Source organism: Leishmania braziliensis, chromosome 6 (assembly GCF_000002845.2).
Source record: "Leishmania braziliensis MHOM/BR/75/M2904 complete genome, chromosome 6".
NCBI lineage: Eukaryota > Euglenozoa > Kinetoplastea > Trypanosomatida > Trypanosomatidae > Leishmania > Leishmania braziliensis.
Genome location: NC_009276.2, coordinates 34,329 through 49,933, shown reverse-complemented (window position 1 = coordinate 49,933; position 15,605 = coordinate 34,329). Strand labels below are relative to the sequence as shown.

Here is a 15,605-nt window from a genome sequence, read left to right as displayed (position 1 = left end):
TCTTGTCCTCAGTGTCTCTCTATCACTCTTCCTCATCACGGTGTTCCGCAGAGTCGTCTGACCCCATCTCGTCATGCGTGCTGTGGCTATCGTAGCGGTGGTGCTATGCGCCCTCGCCACTCTCAGCATTGCCGCAGAGCCGGAGGTAACCTCGACGGTGTACTTTGATGTCACGCTCGGCGAGGAATCGCTTGGCCGCATTATAATCGGCCTGTTCGGCAAGGATGTGCCGCGCACGACGGAGAACTTCCGGCAGCTATGCACGGGTGAGCACGGGTACGGCTACAAGGGCTCCATCTTCCACCGCGTCATCCCAAACTTCATGATTCAGGGCGGTGACTTCACCAACTTTGACGGCACAGGCGGCAAGTCCATCTACGGAGCCAATTTCAAGGATGAGAACTTCAAGATCAAGCACTTTGCCGGTGCGCTGTCCATGGCGAACGCCGGCGCCAACACAAACGGCTCGCAGTTCTTCATCACGACGGTGGCGACGCCGTGGCTCGATGGTCGCCATGTGGTGTTCGGCAAGGTAATTGAGGGTATGGACGTGGTCTTCCGCATCGAGAAGGTGAAGACGGGCAGCCACGATCGTCCGGTGAAGACTGTGAAGATCGTCGCCTGTGGTGAGCTGTAGAGCGTGAAGGACTGTGCTGGTGGGTGACAGCGATGAATGTGAGGATGTGGTTATATTACACATGCACGCACACACACACACACACGCTAGGGACGAGCAGGAGGAGAGGCGCAGAGTAGAAGGGGGGGGGCGAAGGGATGCGCAGCTCTCCTCCCGCCTCTCCACTCCTGCTCGCACTCCCCCTTCATACGTTGCTCTTCTCATCTTTATTTTTCCAACACGCGCTCTCCACCTCCGAGAGTGCGTGCACCGCCCCACTCCTCACCTTCGTCGCGTTTCTTCTCCCTTCCACTCGCTTTCACACTCCCACACTCACACACACTCTCTCTACGTGTGTGTGAGTGTGTAGGCCTTCGTGGTGATCTTTCCTCTCTTCTATGTTTCCCCCTCCCTGACCCCGCCCGCCTCTCTCTCATCCACTTCTCGTCCTGTGCTGATGCTCGAGGTGGTGCTGAGTCATAGGCGCTTGCACGTGAGGATGGTGTCCCCTCCGCCCATCCTCGACGCCAGCACTCACGCCCATCATCAGCGTTTTGCATGTGCTTTCTCTCTGTTCTCCCCTCATGTGCGCGTGTGGCTGTGCAGTTGCGTTTTGACAGAGGACTAAAAAGCCCAGCAAAGATTCAACGGTCGTGGCCCTGAGCGCCATCTGAGGCGTCAAGGCCATTGTTTGTGCGTACGTGCGTGTCCGTGCCTTCAGGGAGGGCAGGTCCACTATTCATTTCCTCCCTCGGCGCCCTCCCTTCCCTTCTCCACTTTTCATGTCCTCTGCGTTACTCTTGTTCCACGCGGATGGTGTGCCACGAACGACAGCCACGCACCATGTCCAACCCCCCTTCCCTCGCTTCTCCCACAGTCCTGCTGCCCACTGACCCTGCTACCTGTGAGTGCATGGAGTTAGACCTATAGGGGAGAGTAACTCTCCAACTTCCCCCTCCTTCACCCTCCATCTCTCTTGCTAACTCACACCCAAACCTCTTCCGCAGTCTCTCACTCATTTTTGCGCTTGTGGCTGTGTGAGTTTGTGTGGAAAGAAAGCGCAGGCTGATTTGGCGCCGCTCCCTACGCTCACCCCTCCCTCCCTCCCTCTGTGTAGGCACAGCATCAACCATCATCTTCCCTCTCTCAGTGTGCCGTGCTGGGACACCCGCGCATCCTCCTCCTCATCGCGTATTCCTGGTGTTTTCCTTTAGCCTCAACTCTCCTTCTTTCCCCCACCTTCTCCGGCCAGCTCCACAGTAATTGGGGAGTCTTTGCGCTGTTGCGCCCTCTTAGGCACGACGCCTCTGACTGCCACCCACGCGTCTCTCCCTCACCCCCAAGAGAGACGTTTCGGTAGACGGGGGGCGTGACGCCGACAGTCCGTCATGCGCTACTCGCACTACCGTACTCTCCTCGATGTGGAGCGGCAGCAGCGGGGCGATCGCCACGGATGGGGGACTCGCGTGCGTCACCTGACGTGGCTAACCGCGGCGCTCTTCGGCCTCTACGTTGTTTTCATGTACAGCGTGTGGCGTCACCCGCGGCCGGTGCGTCGCGTGTGGATCGACAATGTGCTGGTGGAGGTGGTGGAGGACCACTGGGCGGACAGGGTGCGAGTCTGGTTGCTCTACGGTAGCCTCGGCTGCGGTACGCTCCGCGTTCTGCTACACCGCATCTTATGCCCTGCCATGCCCGCAGCACCGCCTGGCAATACTGAGGCCACGGCAGCTGTCAGTGAGAGGATGCGAGGCGGCCGAGCTAGGGCCAGCACTACTACTGCCAACAACACATCTCTACCATCACTGATGAAGGAGATAAGCACGATTGCGGTACCGGCGTGGGCTCGGCGTCGGTCTGATGGCCTGCCCCACGGCACCAGTGGCGCAGTGTCTGCGGACGCGACCGCTGCTGCAGCCGCTGGCTTAGCCCAGCGGAGGAGCACATTTGATCCAACGCGACCCATGCGCACCGAGAAGGACCTCGAGTGGTTCCTCGCGTGTGAGAGCGCGCAGCAGCAGCAGCGGCGCTCCGCGGAAGCTGCGTTCTCTGGCACAACCGCGCTTCCCTACCGCGATAAGAGTGGGGCTGCTGCGGCGGGTGGCGGCGGCGTGGATAGCGGTGCCGCGGATGCCGCCGAGCGCAATGTAATCTCTGTACTCTATGAAAAGAGGCTGTTGAATCAGCGTGGCCGCAGCACCGCTGCGGCACCTGCCTCTTTCGGCTCATCCTCCTCCCCGCAGTCGTCATCGTCGTCCATCCCCTGGGCAGAGCTTGGCATCTTCCATCTCGAAGAGGCCCTCCAGCGCACACGGGAGTGGATGAGCGATGTGTGTCGCCGCCTGGTGGCCGACGTGGAGCAGTGCGACCGCTGGTTCAACGAGCATCAGATCGAGGCGTATGATTGCCATCACTCCCTGCAGGAGCTTCTGCCGACGCCGCCACCGCCTACGCAGCCGGCGGCGATGACCTCGATCTCTACGATGTGTTGGGGCCCGCCGGCACCTGCACCCTCCGCAGCCGCCGCTCCCCAGCACGAGACCAAGCTGGCCGCCCTCGTGAGGGAGAAGGGGTACTGTCGTCAGATGCAGCAGGGGATGCAGGAGCTGGACACGGCGCTGAGGTTCGATCAGCGCCTCACGCTAGAAGCACGCCTCGATGTTAGCGGAACCTTCCCCTCTTCATCTGTCTCACGACCCTCCAATGCTGAACTGACGGCCTGCCGCGAGTACGTGGTGGAGCGTTTGCGGACGCTCGCCAAACAGCGTTATCTCATCTCGTACAACAGTAGCGGCGGTGATGTGGAGACGTGGCGCAATGGCTTCCCCTGCGATGCCCATCTCCTCCTGCACGTCCTGCGTACGTCAGTGAAGGGGCTAAGCGAGTACGTGCTGTTCGGCTATCAGACAGGGCTGCAGGCGCAGGACCTCGCGCTCTACGTCGGCGACACCGGCGAGCCGTACTTCTACGTGCGCCTCCGCCAGGGCAGCAGCGAGACACTTTTCTCCACCCGACATGGCCCAACGTCGCTCATGGAGGCCATACTGGCATTCGCGGCGGTCGTGCACGTCTACTACCACGACGTGTACGGCGGTGTGCGCAGCACGGTGGACCTAAACGAGGTGGGGTTGCTCAAGGTGGTGACGGAGGGTCGTCGAACGGCCTGGGTCAGTACCGGGGGAGAGTGGTGACAGGGTGCGTGATGAGTGCGGCAACTGACCGGTCGTACTTGTGGATTCTCGTGCTTCATGCCTTTCTTGTCCTTCTTTTACACTTCTTCACAGCGCCTATCGAGTTGTATTCGAAGGCCCCCCTCGCCGTTTGGGTCAGTGCGCCAACGACTCCCCCTCCTTCCAGAGCCCACCTGACCCGGCACATTTCCCCCCCCTTCCCCCCTCCCCCCGAGTGCAGAGATCTCTGAGGCCTCAGGAGGACGGTAACGCGTGTGAGGCGCACAAAGATGAACCACCTCCAACTACAGCAACTATACATGGCTTAGAATAAGGAACCGAAGCGAGGAAAAAAAAAGCGGCAGCGGCGGAGGCAGAGATACATCGATCGGAGGCCACACGCAAGGAGTTCGGGGAGGGGGGCGTGGCGCGCCACGAACCGTCTGTTGCCCGCTCTTCTCCCTCCCACTCAGTCCTTAACTCCGTCTTCACCTCTGTGTGTGCACTGCACAAGGCACTCGGAGGGGGGAGTCTGCCTGGCCAAGAAGAGCCGCAATCGCCACGCGCGAATGAAACCGAAAAGGGTGAGGGGCGAGCCGTGGCGGCTAATCGCGCTACCCCATACCCCCTCCCCTCCCCTCTCTTTCCCAGCGCCGGCGTTATGCTGCGATGGACGTGAGACGACTCCCCTTAAGGTGACTCTCTCGGCCTCTTTTTCTCTGCGGTTTCTTTCCTGCGCCTGCACACATTCGCACGTGCCACGTACGACTACTCCACCTCTTCCCACCACCACCGCTGCACATCCTGCCGGTGTGTTCGCTCCCTCCTCCGTCTGTCCTCCTCTTCTCAGCGACGAGGACAAGAGCGGTGCTACGCCGGTGCGCACATGCAGCAAATTTTACTGGAGGACTTTCTCTGCGGATGTTTCTTTAGGCTTATAACGCCCACAAGGAATGGGTGACACCCCACGCACGGCCTTACAGGCGCGCACCCGCTCTCTTCGCTTACTCTCTCGGCTAGTCTGCCCTCCATGGTAAAGATGACTGAAACAGCATGAGCGCAGGGCCAAGGACAGGTCGTGACGCGGTGACGTGACACGACACCCCCACCGGTCACCTGCAGCGCGATGTACTGCCGAGGCACACGTGAGCCTTTCAAGCACGCCATGCCTGGCAATGACAGACTCCCTCATCCGGCTTTAAGCTCATCGTTCCGCTAGCGCATCAGCTGACTGGCCTAAGGCGTTCTGTGCTGCTTTTTTTTTTTGCTCCCCTTGCGCTCTCTCCCTACTGCCGCTCCTAATAACAACTCATCGGTGTATTTGGAGTGACGGCGGCGGTGTCGTCCTCGCCCTCCCTGTCTTTCTCCCGCTCTTCCTGGACGCCACCGCTTCTTTCCCGTTTACTTCGCTCGTTGCCATGCCTCACACCCAACACAGCACACGCCCCCTTTTTCTTTTTGCGTCCTGCACCCCGACAGGGGGGAGGAGGTCTGCGTCCAGGCACTTCCGTGCAGCTCAACGTGAAGTCGCTGCTGTTATGTAAAGGATGGAGGTGCGCAGACTTGTGCCTCTGTAAGCACCACCTCCTGTTAGCCAACAAGTACACCTCTGCCGAATAGGTGCGCACAGTACCGGGTGCCCCAAGTACTTCCCTTCTTGCGTTGCTTTCCGGTCTCAAGTCCGGAGTGCTTCTCTCCCTCCCTCTCTCTCTCTCGCTTCCTCGTGTTTCACTCCGCTCACGCTTACATGCGCGGCTGTTTGCCAATGTAGGCACCCCCTCCCCCGCGTGCGAAGTTTTCTATTTTTCCCCACGCCCATCTCATCCCGGATGGAATCGAGCGACGCACACGAACGCACGCATGCGCGAAAGCGAGTGAGGCGGTGCTACAATGCGCACCCTGCCCTCCCTCTCCATCGCCTTCTCCCTGCCCTCTCTCCTCTCTTCTCCTCTTCTTGACCACTGCTCTCTCCGACGGCATCCACGAACACGCACATGTGCGCGCGCACCCCTCCACAGTGACATGCGCAACACCACTTGCCAAACAAGAGACCCCTGAAAAACAGACGCACATACGACCGCTCCATTAAAGTGTGACTCCCACGCGCGCATTCACGAGCATAGCCACGCACGTCACCACCATTCTCTGAGCACACAGTCCCGCCCACAAACGCGAATGAAAGGAAAGTAACCCAGTGTGAACAGCTGCCGCGTTGATTTGCCGTAGTGGAATTTTCTTCCCATTCTAACTCCGTGTTTGTCTCTGTCTCGCCGCATTTTGTCCCTTTTCTCTCCCCTCCATACACTCGTGTGCGCATCTCCCTTGACTCGCCGTCCACCACCACTGTTGTTGTCTCCCTTTGTTTCCTAAAGCGTCTACGAGATCAACACCTGCACATCTGTGTTTTGTGCCCCAGTGGCCGTGTGCACTGGTGTGCTTGATTGGACAGGCACGTCGTTTCAACTTCCATCCTTACACCCACCCGCTTCTCCTCTTTTCTTTGCCGCTTCCTCATTGTTCACCGTCTGGCACGTCTCTCCTCTCTCTCTTTAGCTTCTGTTTTCTCCTAAAAGTATTTCTTCATTGGCTTGCCTTGCACGACCACCGCTGTCACGCGACAAGGCACCCCCGGGGCTAACCGAAACTTTTTGGCGGAAACCTCAACAGCATCGGCAGCAGCTGCACTAGAGGCAGCGGCACGTGTGTGCCTGTATGCATGCATCACTGTTCTCTTTGACTGCGTTTCTTTCGCTTTTTTTCATTCCTTCACCGTTGTCGTCCGAGCAACTGGGTGCCTGCAGCTCGGCTCTGTTCTCCTCCTTGTCATCGCCCAATCACTACTACCACTCAATCTGACACCCACTCGTGCACGCGACCTCGGTGCCGCAACCCCGCGGTGTGCACCCCTGCCTCTTTCTCTCTCCCTCCGACGCGACACATCTCTCTCTCTCTCTCTCCTTCTTGTATTATTGTCGTCCCTTTGTGTCCCCTTCTCGCCAGTGTGTGTTGCCGCCATCGCCATCATCTACTCTTCCGCTTCTTCCGCTCCCTTTTCACTAAATCTCGTTGGTGTCGTCTTCGCCACCCGCCGCGCGCCCCCCTCTTTCTCGCCTCCCCCCACCCCATACACCGCGCACAGTTGTCATTCAGAAGAGCCCAGCCAGGCCTCTTTGCGAAGAGTGCCACTGTGTGCGTTTGTGTGGGTTTTGGTTGATTTTCTTTCGCTTTCGCCTGTTTGCCACCGTTAAGCCGAGCGGGCCTTTTCTGAGCGTCTCCCTTTTTTCCCCGCTTTCCGCGCGCAGCACAGAAGCCCCCTCCCCCACACCTACACGCAGGCAGGCAGACGCTCAGCTTCCCTTCCCCTTCCATTCCCTCCACCCCGTTCGTACCACCGTTGTGTTTTCCTCACTTGAAGGGATTTCTCCTCCTCGCTTGGAGTCTCCCTAATTTTTTCCTTTTCAGTCTTCATTGCATTTCAGCAGCGAGCACGGCTTGGCCACATCTCTTTCACGTCCGCTGGCCGCAGCGCATTTCTGAGTCGTCTGTTCAGTGGTCTCCTGTCTACTTTTTCCCATTTTCTTTTCACTCTGCCCACCCTGTCAACTTCCCCTGCATCTGCGCGTCCCCCTCTCCCTTTGCACGCTTCTGCCTAGCGCAGCCTGACACACGCCCGACTTTGCCCCTCCCTCGTTTCCCTGCATCCCGTTCATACTCTCCTGCACAGCCGCGACTGGGCTCCTCCCTTTTCTCTCCCCCTTCCGCTCAGTACAGACTTTGCGCTTTTTTCCCTTCCCTCCGCTTCCGTGCACGCAAGTTCGACTGTTTGGCTCACGGTGGTCGCGCCGCTTCCACTTTCGCTGCTCCTTCGCCCCCCCCCCCCCTCCCCCCCTCGGCTGTCAAAACAGTTCTCGGTTGTCCCTACACGTTACCAGCTGTGAGTGCGTGCATTTTCCTTTGCTGCGCCTTCGTCTCCCTCTTTGGGTCATTCTCCCGCATCCCTTCTGACGCTCCACCTGCACGATGTGCAACACCGCTGCCACACGTGAGCCTGTAGAAGATGACTACACCCACGACTCCTTCTCGCCCATCGAAGTTCATGAGCCTCACACGCCCCATCTCCAGCACACCCCTTCTCACCACCACGCCTTCCACGATCGAGGTTCCTTCGCCAACCTGGACTCCGGCACGCTGAAGACAGGCAGCGTGCCGGACAGCTACTCGCTGCCGCTGTCGTGGAGCAAGCTGAGCTACAGCGCCGGCAAGAAGCGCATCCTGTGCGGGCTGACGGGGACTGCGCTGCCCGGGCGGTGCCTCGCGATCCTCGGGTCGTCCGGTGCCGGCAAGACGACGTTTCTGAACGCGATCAGCGACCGACTTGCGTCTGGCGGCGCCCTGAGGCTGAGCGGGCGGCGCCAGCTGGGCGATTGCGAGCTCGAGCGGCACTTTCGCAAGGCGATGGGGTTTGTGACCCAGGACGACATCATCTCGCCGCTGTCGACGCCGTACGACGCGCTGTGGTTCTCGCTGCGCACGCGGCGCGGGACGGGCCGTGCGGAGACGGAGGAGCGTGTGCAGGAGGCGCTGGATGTACTGCGGCTGCAGCACTGCCGCAACACAAAGGTTGGCATCCCCGGACTGGAGGCTGGGCTGTCTGGTGGCGAGCGCAAGCGGTGCAGCATCGGGATCGAGCTGATCTGCGACCCGAAGGTGCTGCTGCTTGATGAGCCGACGTCTGGGCTAGACTCCGTGACGTCTGCGAAGGTCGTACACCTGCTGCGCCAGCTGTCGCGTATGGGCCGCACTGTGATCTACACGATCCATCAGCCGACTGCGGAGGTGCTGTCGTACTTCGACGATGTGATGCTGATGACGCAGGGCCGCATTGCGTACCACGGGACGATGGCGGCGTCGCTGGACTACTTCGAGTCTATCGGGTTCGTGTGCCCGAGCAAGTACACGCCGACGGACTACTACATGGTGCTGCTGCAGGACAGTGCGACGAGCAAGATCTTGATCAAGCGTTGGAGCAAGTACCTGAAGAACGGCCCCCGCACACCGCACAGCGCCGCGGTGCGTCTTGCGAAGAGCCGCCGCGAGTCGTCAGCTGCGCGGTTCCTGGATGCGTACATTGTGAAGTTCGGCAGCTCGCCGGTTGTGCAGTTCTACGAGCTGACGCGGCGCACGCTGATCGAGATCTCCCGTGATTCGCTCTACCTCTTCTCGTACATGGCGCAGGCGGTCTTCTTTGCCGTGGTCGTGGGCCTGATCTTCTTGAATCTGCGCTCCAACGTGGAGGGCATTCAGGATCGCCGGGGTCTGCTGTTCATGATCGTGATGAACCGTGCGATGAGCTCGACGTTCATCATGATTAACATGTACAACAATGTGCGCGCCGTGTACACGCGTGAGCAGCAGGCCGGCGCATACTCGCCGCTGATGTTCTTCCTTGGGCGGAGTGTCGCTGAGTTTCCCGTGCAGATTCTTGCAGTGCTGGTGGAGAGCTGCATCCTGTACTGGATGGTGGGCCTGCATCGTGCACCTGGGTCGTTCTTCTACTACTGCGGTGTGGTGGCGCTGCTGTCGCAGGTGGCAACTGGACTGGGTTTTGCCATCTCCACCGCGTGCCCGTCGCTGATGATTGGTTCTGCCATCACACCGCCGATCTTGATCCCACTGGCTCTAGGCGGCGGCCTGTTCGCGAGTACGGACCGTCTGCGGCCGTACTGGTACTGGATTGAGAAGCCGTCGTTCATGCGCCACGCGTACATTCTCTTGATGCGCAATGAGCTGTACAATGTGCACAACATCACGTGCGACAACTACCGCTGGGGAGACGAGTACTGCATCAACCAGCCGCGTGATGGACGTACAGTGCTGCGTCTGCTTCAGTTTGACGGTGACCCGCAGTCTGAGAGTGTGTATATGTGGCTGTCCTTGGTTGTTCTGTTCTTCCTGTTACGCTTGATCACCGTGCTGATTCTGACGGTGGCAGCTCGTGCGAGAATGTAGTGGTGCATGTGTCTAGACTGGGTAGTTTTTGGTGTAGATGAAGCGGCACGCGACTTGCTGGTGTTTGGCTTTGTGGGGAAGCTGGCAGCGTGAGAACGGCGTTCCCATTGTGTCTGCCTGCGAATGCCGGGTAAAGGGGCGGGCAGAGCAATAGTAGGTGTTGGCAGTATGCACTCGTACAAGGAGGAGTGATGATGGCTGCGGTAGACCGACGTGGGATCTGGAAACCCCCCTCCTTCCCGCACGCTACCCCGTACGAATGAGTTTGAGTGTGTCTTATTTTTCATATGTTCTATTTTTTCTCTGTCTGTGTGTGTGTGTGTGTGTGTGTGTGTGTGTGTGTGTGTGTGTGAGGGCTGAGCTGCACGTGCCACCTCTCTTGTGAGGTCGTTTCGCTGTCTCTTGTTGGCTCGCATATGTTTTCTGCAGTGGTCTTCCCTTTTTTCTGCTTGTTACCGTGAAGAGGACGGGCTACCGTTCTGTTCGACCAACTCGAGAGGCGTGCAAGAGCTTGATGTGGCAGGAGGTGGTGTCTTTCGCCTCTCTGTGCATTGCGCTGCGTGTGTGGTGGGGGGCCTTTGTTCTACAACAGTCACTGCCTGCTGGCGCGCTTCTCTCTCGCTCTCCCCCTCCTCTCGGCTCTTTTTTCCCTCGACAAGAGGGAGGAAGCGAGGGGCCCTCGCCTGACCGCGTTGCGTATGCGGCGCTGCTTTTTCCTTTTATTTTAAGGGGTTTCCTTCACACACTGTGGCCTTTACGCTTTTTGTAGAGTGAGCTTCTGGGGTGTTTCGCTCTCCCTGCCACTCTGGACCTCTTCCCCCGTCCTCCTTTCCCCCTCTTGCTTCGCTACTTCCCTCTGCCATGTGCGGTGGCCTATATTTAAGTGCCGCGTGTACCGGAGTGGACTTCTTCGTCCATTTCTCCTCGTGTCTCTCTCTCTCTCTCTCGTAGGCCATCGCATGGTCATCTTTTCCCCTCCGTCCCCTCCGTGTGCTTCGTGCGACTCCGCGCCTCTTTCACGCTTTCTTCCTCTTCGGTGTATCTTTCGGCGTCTCGTGTCTGTGCGTGTGTTATGCCCGGTGCCTTCTTCGTTTCTCTTTCTGAGTGTTTTGCCAGAGCTCTTGCTCTTTGCAAGTGTGGCAAGAAGACACTGTTGCACTCACCAGCGCACATCCAGGAGCGTTCCCCCTTCCTCTTCTCACAGTCACACAGTCGCATAGTCGCGTGAGTTACGGTTGCGCCACCGCTCGCGATGTTAGTTGGCTGAGGTGTTCTTTCCCCGCGCACAACACGACCTGCTGTGGGGGAGTTGCGCATTTTGTGCGCTCTTTTTTCGCTTCTTGTTGACCTTCGGACCCTACATCTTGGCTTCATTTGACTACTCCATGCAGACGCACAGACGCTCCCCTCCTACGCCGGACTTTGCGACCGCTTCCGTGGGCGCCGTCGGTGCCACTCTCTGCCGTTGGGTGGCGCGCACCGCTCATTACGCACCTCGTTTGCCTCCGTGTGATTCTCCAACGATCTCCTTTGATTCGCCTCTTTCCCTCATCTCCTCTTGTGGGTGCGCCTGTTTAGGCCTTTCAAGCGATACGAAGGAGTGGGCACCAGAGGGGGAGCGGTGGAGGGAGTAGGAGTTCTTCTCGAGGCGAGTGTGCGTGCGCCTGTATGTGTGCCTGTACGACGTATAGCGAGAGAGGTGCTCAGTGGCGAGCACAGGGACGCTCATCCGTGCGTGCAAGCACACGCGATACGGCACTCGGACCACCTCGAGTGTGCGGCTATATTTTATTCCCTCCCTCCACAACTCTCCGTTCTTACTCGCAGCTGCTGTTGTCATCATCCCGAAATTCTCGCCTCGCACCGTTCTTCCTCCAACGATATGGCTGATATTAGGGCAGGCCAGCTTGGGGAGTGGGTCGAACACGTTTTCCCGTCACCGAACTCCCCACCACCACCACCACATCTTGTCTCCTCGAAGACCCACAGGTGGCTCTCTGCGTTTGTATGTGCGTGCGCATCTCTGTGCACACGTGGGTGGCGGTGGCGTCGTCATTGTGTTCCGTCCTTGAAGCCGCGATCCTTCGTCCTGTACGCGAGGGTCCGGTCCTCGTACCCACACTGACGATTTCTATCCCCCCCCCTTTGCCTCTCTTGGAATGTGCATTGGCGCTGGTGTGTGTACGTGTCTTCGTGTTCGTTTCGCTTCCTCTCTGTCAGCTTCTCGAAGCCGCGGTGAGCAGCAGTCTCCCACGAAGAGGCGCGCACGTAGACACGGACAAGCCGTGGGGCGGAGAGCTGGAGAAGCGGATGATGAGGGGAGAAAAAGGATCCGGAGGGGATTGCACCTCGGGGAGGACTGCATGTCAGCCTTCGCAGAAGTGCGTACAACGAAGGACGTTATGCAGGTGATGTGTGAGCTCGTCACGAGTGTGTGTGTGCTCCATGGAAAGAATGGCGCTGTTGGTGCGTGTGTGCGTTCATGCATATGAGTCCCTGACAATGGGGACGAGTGGGCTAGGAGGGAGGAACGGGAGAGGTGGAGTCAAGCCGTTGTTTCCTGCTCCTCCTCTTCTCCTCCCTCTTTTCGTGTAGCGCACGGGGTTAAACTGCTGCTGCTATGCATCTCGTCTTCTTGGCGCGCTTCTCTTCTCCGTCTTACTCTCTTTATTCTGGTGACCGCAGTGAGTGCGAGTGGTTGTGTGTTTGTGTTGAGAGACGATATCGGCGTCGGAGGGGGACGAGGAGGACTCCCGTTGACACCCGTCGCTGCCGCTGCTCTGCGGCGCAGGCCACTTCACTTGCGTTACTCCTGCGTGTCTCCGTCTTCCGACCTCTGGCTGCGAGCCATACGCACATACATCCGCTTACGCTCCGGTTTTCTCAATTCATGCGCGCTCTATTTCGCAATGTGTCCCACTTTTCTGCCTTTCTCATGAGACTGCACCGTGGCGGAATACGCGCCACAATGCATGCGTTGCACAGTCAACAGCGGCAGCATAAGCGCGTGCGAGAAAGTTGCTGCCCCCCGCTGGCAACGCCGGATCACCTTGACGTGACCCCTCGGTGCTGAGGGGATGCATGGAGGCATACGGCACAGCCTGTGTAAGCACTCGCCTCTCTTTGTGCCTACGGGCCTGGTGGCTGACGTGCACTGCCAGGTGTGCCTAGTTATGCCTCCGCTCGTGGGAAGGGTGTTGCGCCAGTTCCCTTCATGCCCGCCTGTCACGACGCCATTCGTGCTCCTCCCTCTCACCCGCTCAAGGGCCTCATTTACCCATGTCCCGCCCGCCTTCTTTCCCCATCCAACTTGTCGCACGTCATCACGCAGACGCAGGCAAGGCCAACCCTCCCCCGGCTGATCGCTTGTCGTTGCTCTGTGTGATCCCCTCTGGCACCGTACATTCCTTTCGCGCAGGTGTTTTGCTGTGTAGTGCTGAGTGTGCATGCGTGCCTGCACGGACGGTGCACTGCAGTTCTCTTCTTCCTCCGACATGCGTGTGTAGCGTGCGTGCCTGTGCTTGCTCTGTGCTTGGCTCGCTCTGTCTCCTCTCCCCTTCTCTATACACAGGCAGACGGGAGTAACACGACACCATACATGCATCACAGAGACTCAAAGGGGTCGACAACGTTCCACCACTATCAACATGACCCTAATCCACAACGACGTGCTCGTTGTTGCCGGCGTGTCGGTGTGCAACGTGTCATGGTTTATTGTAGAGGCGCACAGCCTGCTGCTGGCCTCCGCCACCGCTGATGCGGCGCGCATCTTTCAGCAAGAGCAGCGACGACAGCAGCAGCAGCAGTCACATGGTGACGGCATGTGGACGGAGGACGAAGGGGTTCAGCTCGACTTTGTGTTCTACGACGCGAAAGTGAGCGCCATGAATGATAAGAGCGAGGTTATCGACTACACCTTCCTCACAGCGCAGCCGCGGCCGTCACAGGTGCCTGGCGAGGCTCTGGCAGCGTACCAGGCACGACTAAAACGCTGGATGGAGGCCTGCTATGCGTCGTACTACGCAGCGCACTTCATTGCCCACCTGCGCAGCGCCTCCCCGGCGCTCTTTCTCGAATACGACTCAGTGTCGAAGCTGATTGGTACGGCAGACGGGCAGCGCCCAGTGCACGGTCTTGTCGCGCCGACAGTGGACGTCAGCGGCGACCATCTCATCAGCTTTACCATACCGCTACTCCTCACAAAGCATTCACTGAAGGTGTTTCAATCCTTGAGCAACTTAGCAGTTCTCTATTGCAAGGTGTCCCATGCCAAGTGGAGGCCATCTTATCAGTTGACTGGCGTCGAGGTTGACGTGCACGCATGCTTCCGCACGGCTCAGCGGACTGGGAGGATTACTCTCATTGCGGAGTCGGTGGTGTTGCGCCTCCGTGATGCTGCTGCTGCTGGGGAGGCGGATGCCAAGACGGAGGGAAATGCTGCCGACTCTCTCATCCCATTACTGCATAGCTGCGTCAATTTGCAGGGCCTTCCCCGACTAACGATGGCGCACCAGCGCGCCGGCTTTCTGGACTACATTCCACGGCTGGAGCGGGCGCTCTACCGCCGCATCCGCGAGCCGTTGCACTTCATGAAGCTGGTCCTGGGACTCATGGCGGACTTTGGCAGCCCGATCGACGTCAGCGTGAGCTGCAGAGGACTGACGGCGCCGGGTGACGGTACCACACTGCCGCCGCCGCCTTCACCACCGATGCCTAGAACGGCCACGTTCTGTGTCGTGGATCGCACCACAAAGTTGAGCTTCACCATTGGGCTCCATTACCAGAGCGGTTATGACCTTCCATCAGTGGAGACGACGTGCAACCAGTATCTGGACGCCAGACACGGTGCAGCGGTCTCTCGCCGGGTGAGGTTCTTAAAGAGCCCCTCGAGTATGCGCACGGATGACAACGGCTTCCTCGATATCGAGGATCTACGCGTCACGGTGGTGCACGCGACACTCGAGTGCATGTCGGCTTCCGTAGCGCTGGCCTGAGCGTGCGCCAGGATACGGCGGAGAAAAGCGTGTGCGCTGCTGAGCTGACGGGCATTTTTTCCCTCGTGTTCTCGCTGTGCTGCGAGTGGGTGTACTCCACGTGTCTTTGTGCTCATATGTCGTGTTGCTTCCTGCTGCGCCACTCCGCATCGACTCCGACTTCTCCCGATATCTCTGACTCTTGCTTGCGTGCGCCACATCGATTGTCGCCATGGATGCAGTGCATGCATGGCGGTGTTTAATCTGCGGGCGATGCAGCGGGCCCGTCTCTAGCTGATGCACTCTCACGTCCTTCGCCGACCGACGCTCCCGCACGCGCGATGGCAGAGGTAGAGAGACGCACACACACAACACACATTCTCTGTTGCTGACGCGTATTACGCCCTTCTTCTGCATGCGCTCACCTCTCAGAGAGTGTCCCTCTTCTCAGCTCCTTCACCTCTTTCCATGTCTCTCTTTCTCTTGCTTCCTTCTCTCTCTACGGTGGCTGTTGGGCACGTGCCCCCCGCCCCACCCCCTGCCACAGCTATTATCGTTGGCCGTTTCTTTTCTACCCTGTCGTGCACACACGTCTCTCTCCTCTTCCTGGGACAGCCCCACATGCGGTCTCTCGGTACGCATCGGTGTCATCGTCTTCCGTCACCTCCTCGCGCATGCCTCTCTCTTACTCTCATATGTAAAGGCATACACACAGGTGTTGAGTACGTCAACGGAGGGCCCGCTCACTTTAATTTTGCTGACTTGCCGAGTGTATACGTGCCTTCTTCTCGCTGTCTCCGTGCATGCGTGCGTGCCATTGGCTGAGAATCTTCTCTA

General features: G+C 58.9%; 4 protein-coding genes across 4 annotated transcripts; all 4 read left to right on the top strand.

Annotated features, from left to right (window-relative positions):
* Positions 1-73: 73 nt before the first annotated feature.
* CYP2 (cyclophilin 2) lies at positions 74-637 on the top strand (the record flags this gene model as incomplete). The annotated part of the gene is made up of 1 exon (XM_001561897.1): positions 74-637. The coding sequence occupies one exon, from the start codon at positions 74-76 to the stop codon at positions 635-637; it is 564 nt and encodes a 187-aa protein (XP_001561947.1).
* A 1,367-nt stretch (positions 638-2,004) lies between these two features.
* LBRM_06_0090 (conserved hypothetical protein) lies at positions 2,005-3,807 on the top strand (the record flags this gene model as incomplete). Its single annotated transcript, XM_001561896.1, has 1 exon — positions 2,005-3,807. The coding sequence occupies one exon, from the start codon at positions 2,005-2,007 to the stop codon at positions 3,805-3,807; it is 1,803 nt and encodes a 600-aa protein (XP_001561946.1).
* Positions 3,808-7,806: 3,999 nt separating this feature from the next.
* Positions 7,807-9,795, top strand: LBRM_06_0080 (putative ABC transporter; the record flags this gene model as incomplete). The annotated part of the gene is made up of 1 exon (XM_001561895.2): positions 7,807-9,795. The coding sequence occupies one exon, from the start codon at positions 7,807-7,809 to the stop codon at positions 9,793-9,795; it is 1,989 nt and encodes a 662-aa protein (XP_001561945.1).
* Positions 9,796-13,442: 3,647 nt separating this feature from the next.
* On the top strand, positions 13,443-14,789 carry LBRM_06_0070 (conserved hypothetical protein; the record flags this gene model as incomplete). Its single annotated transcript, XM_001561894.1, has 1 exon — positions 13,443-14,789. The coding sequence occupies one exon, from the start codon at positions 13,443-13,445 to the stop codon at positions 14,787-14,789; it is 1,347 nt and encodes a 448-aa protein (XP_001561944.1).
* Between the last annotated feature and the right edge of the window lie 816 nt (positions 14,790-15,605).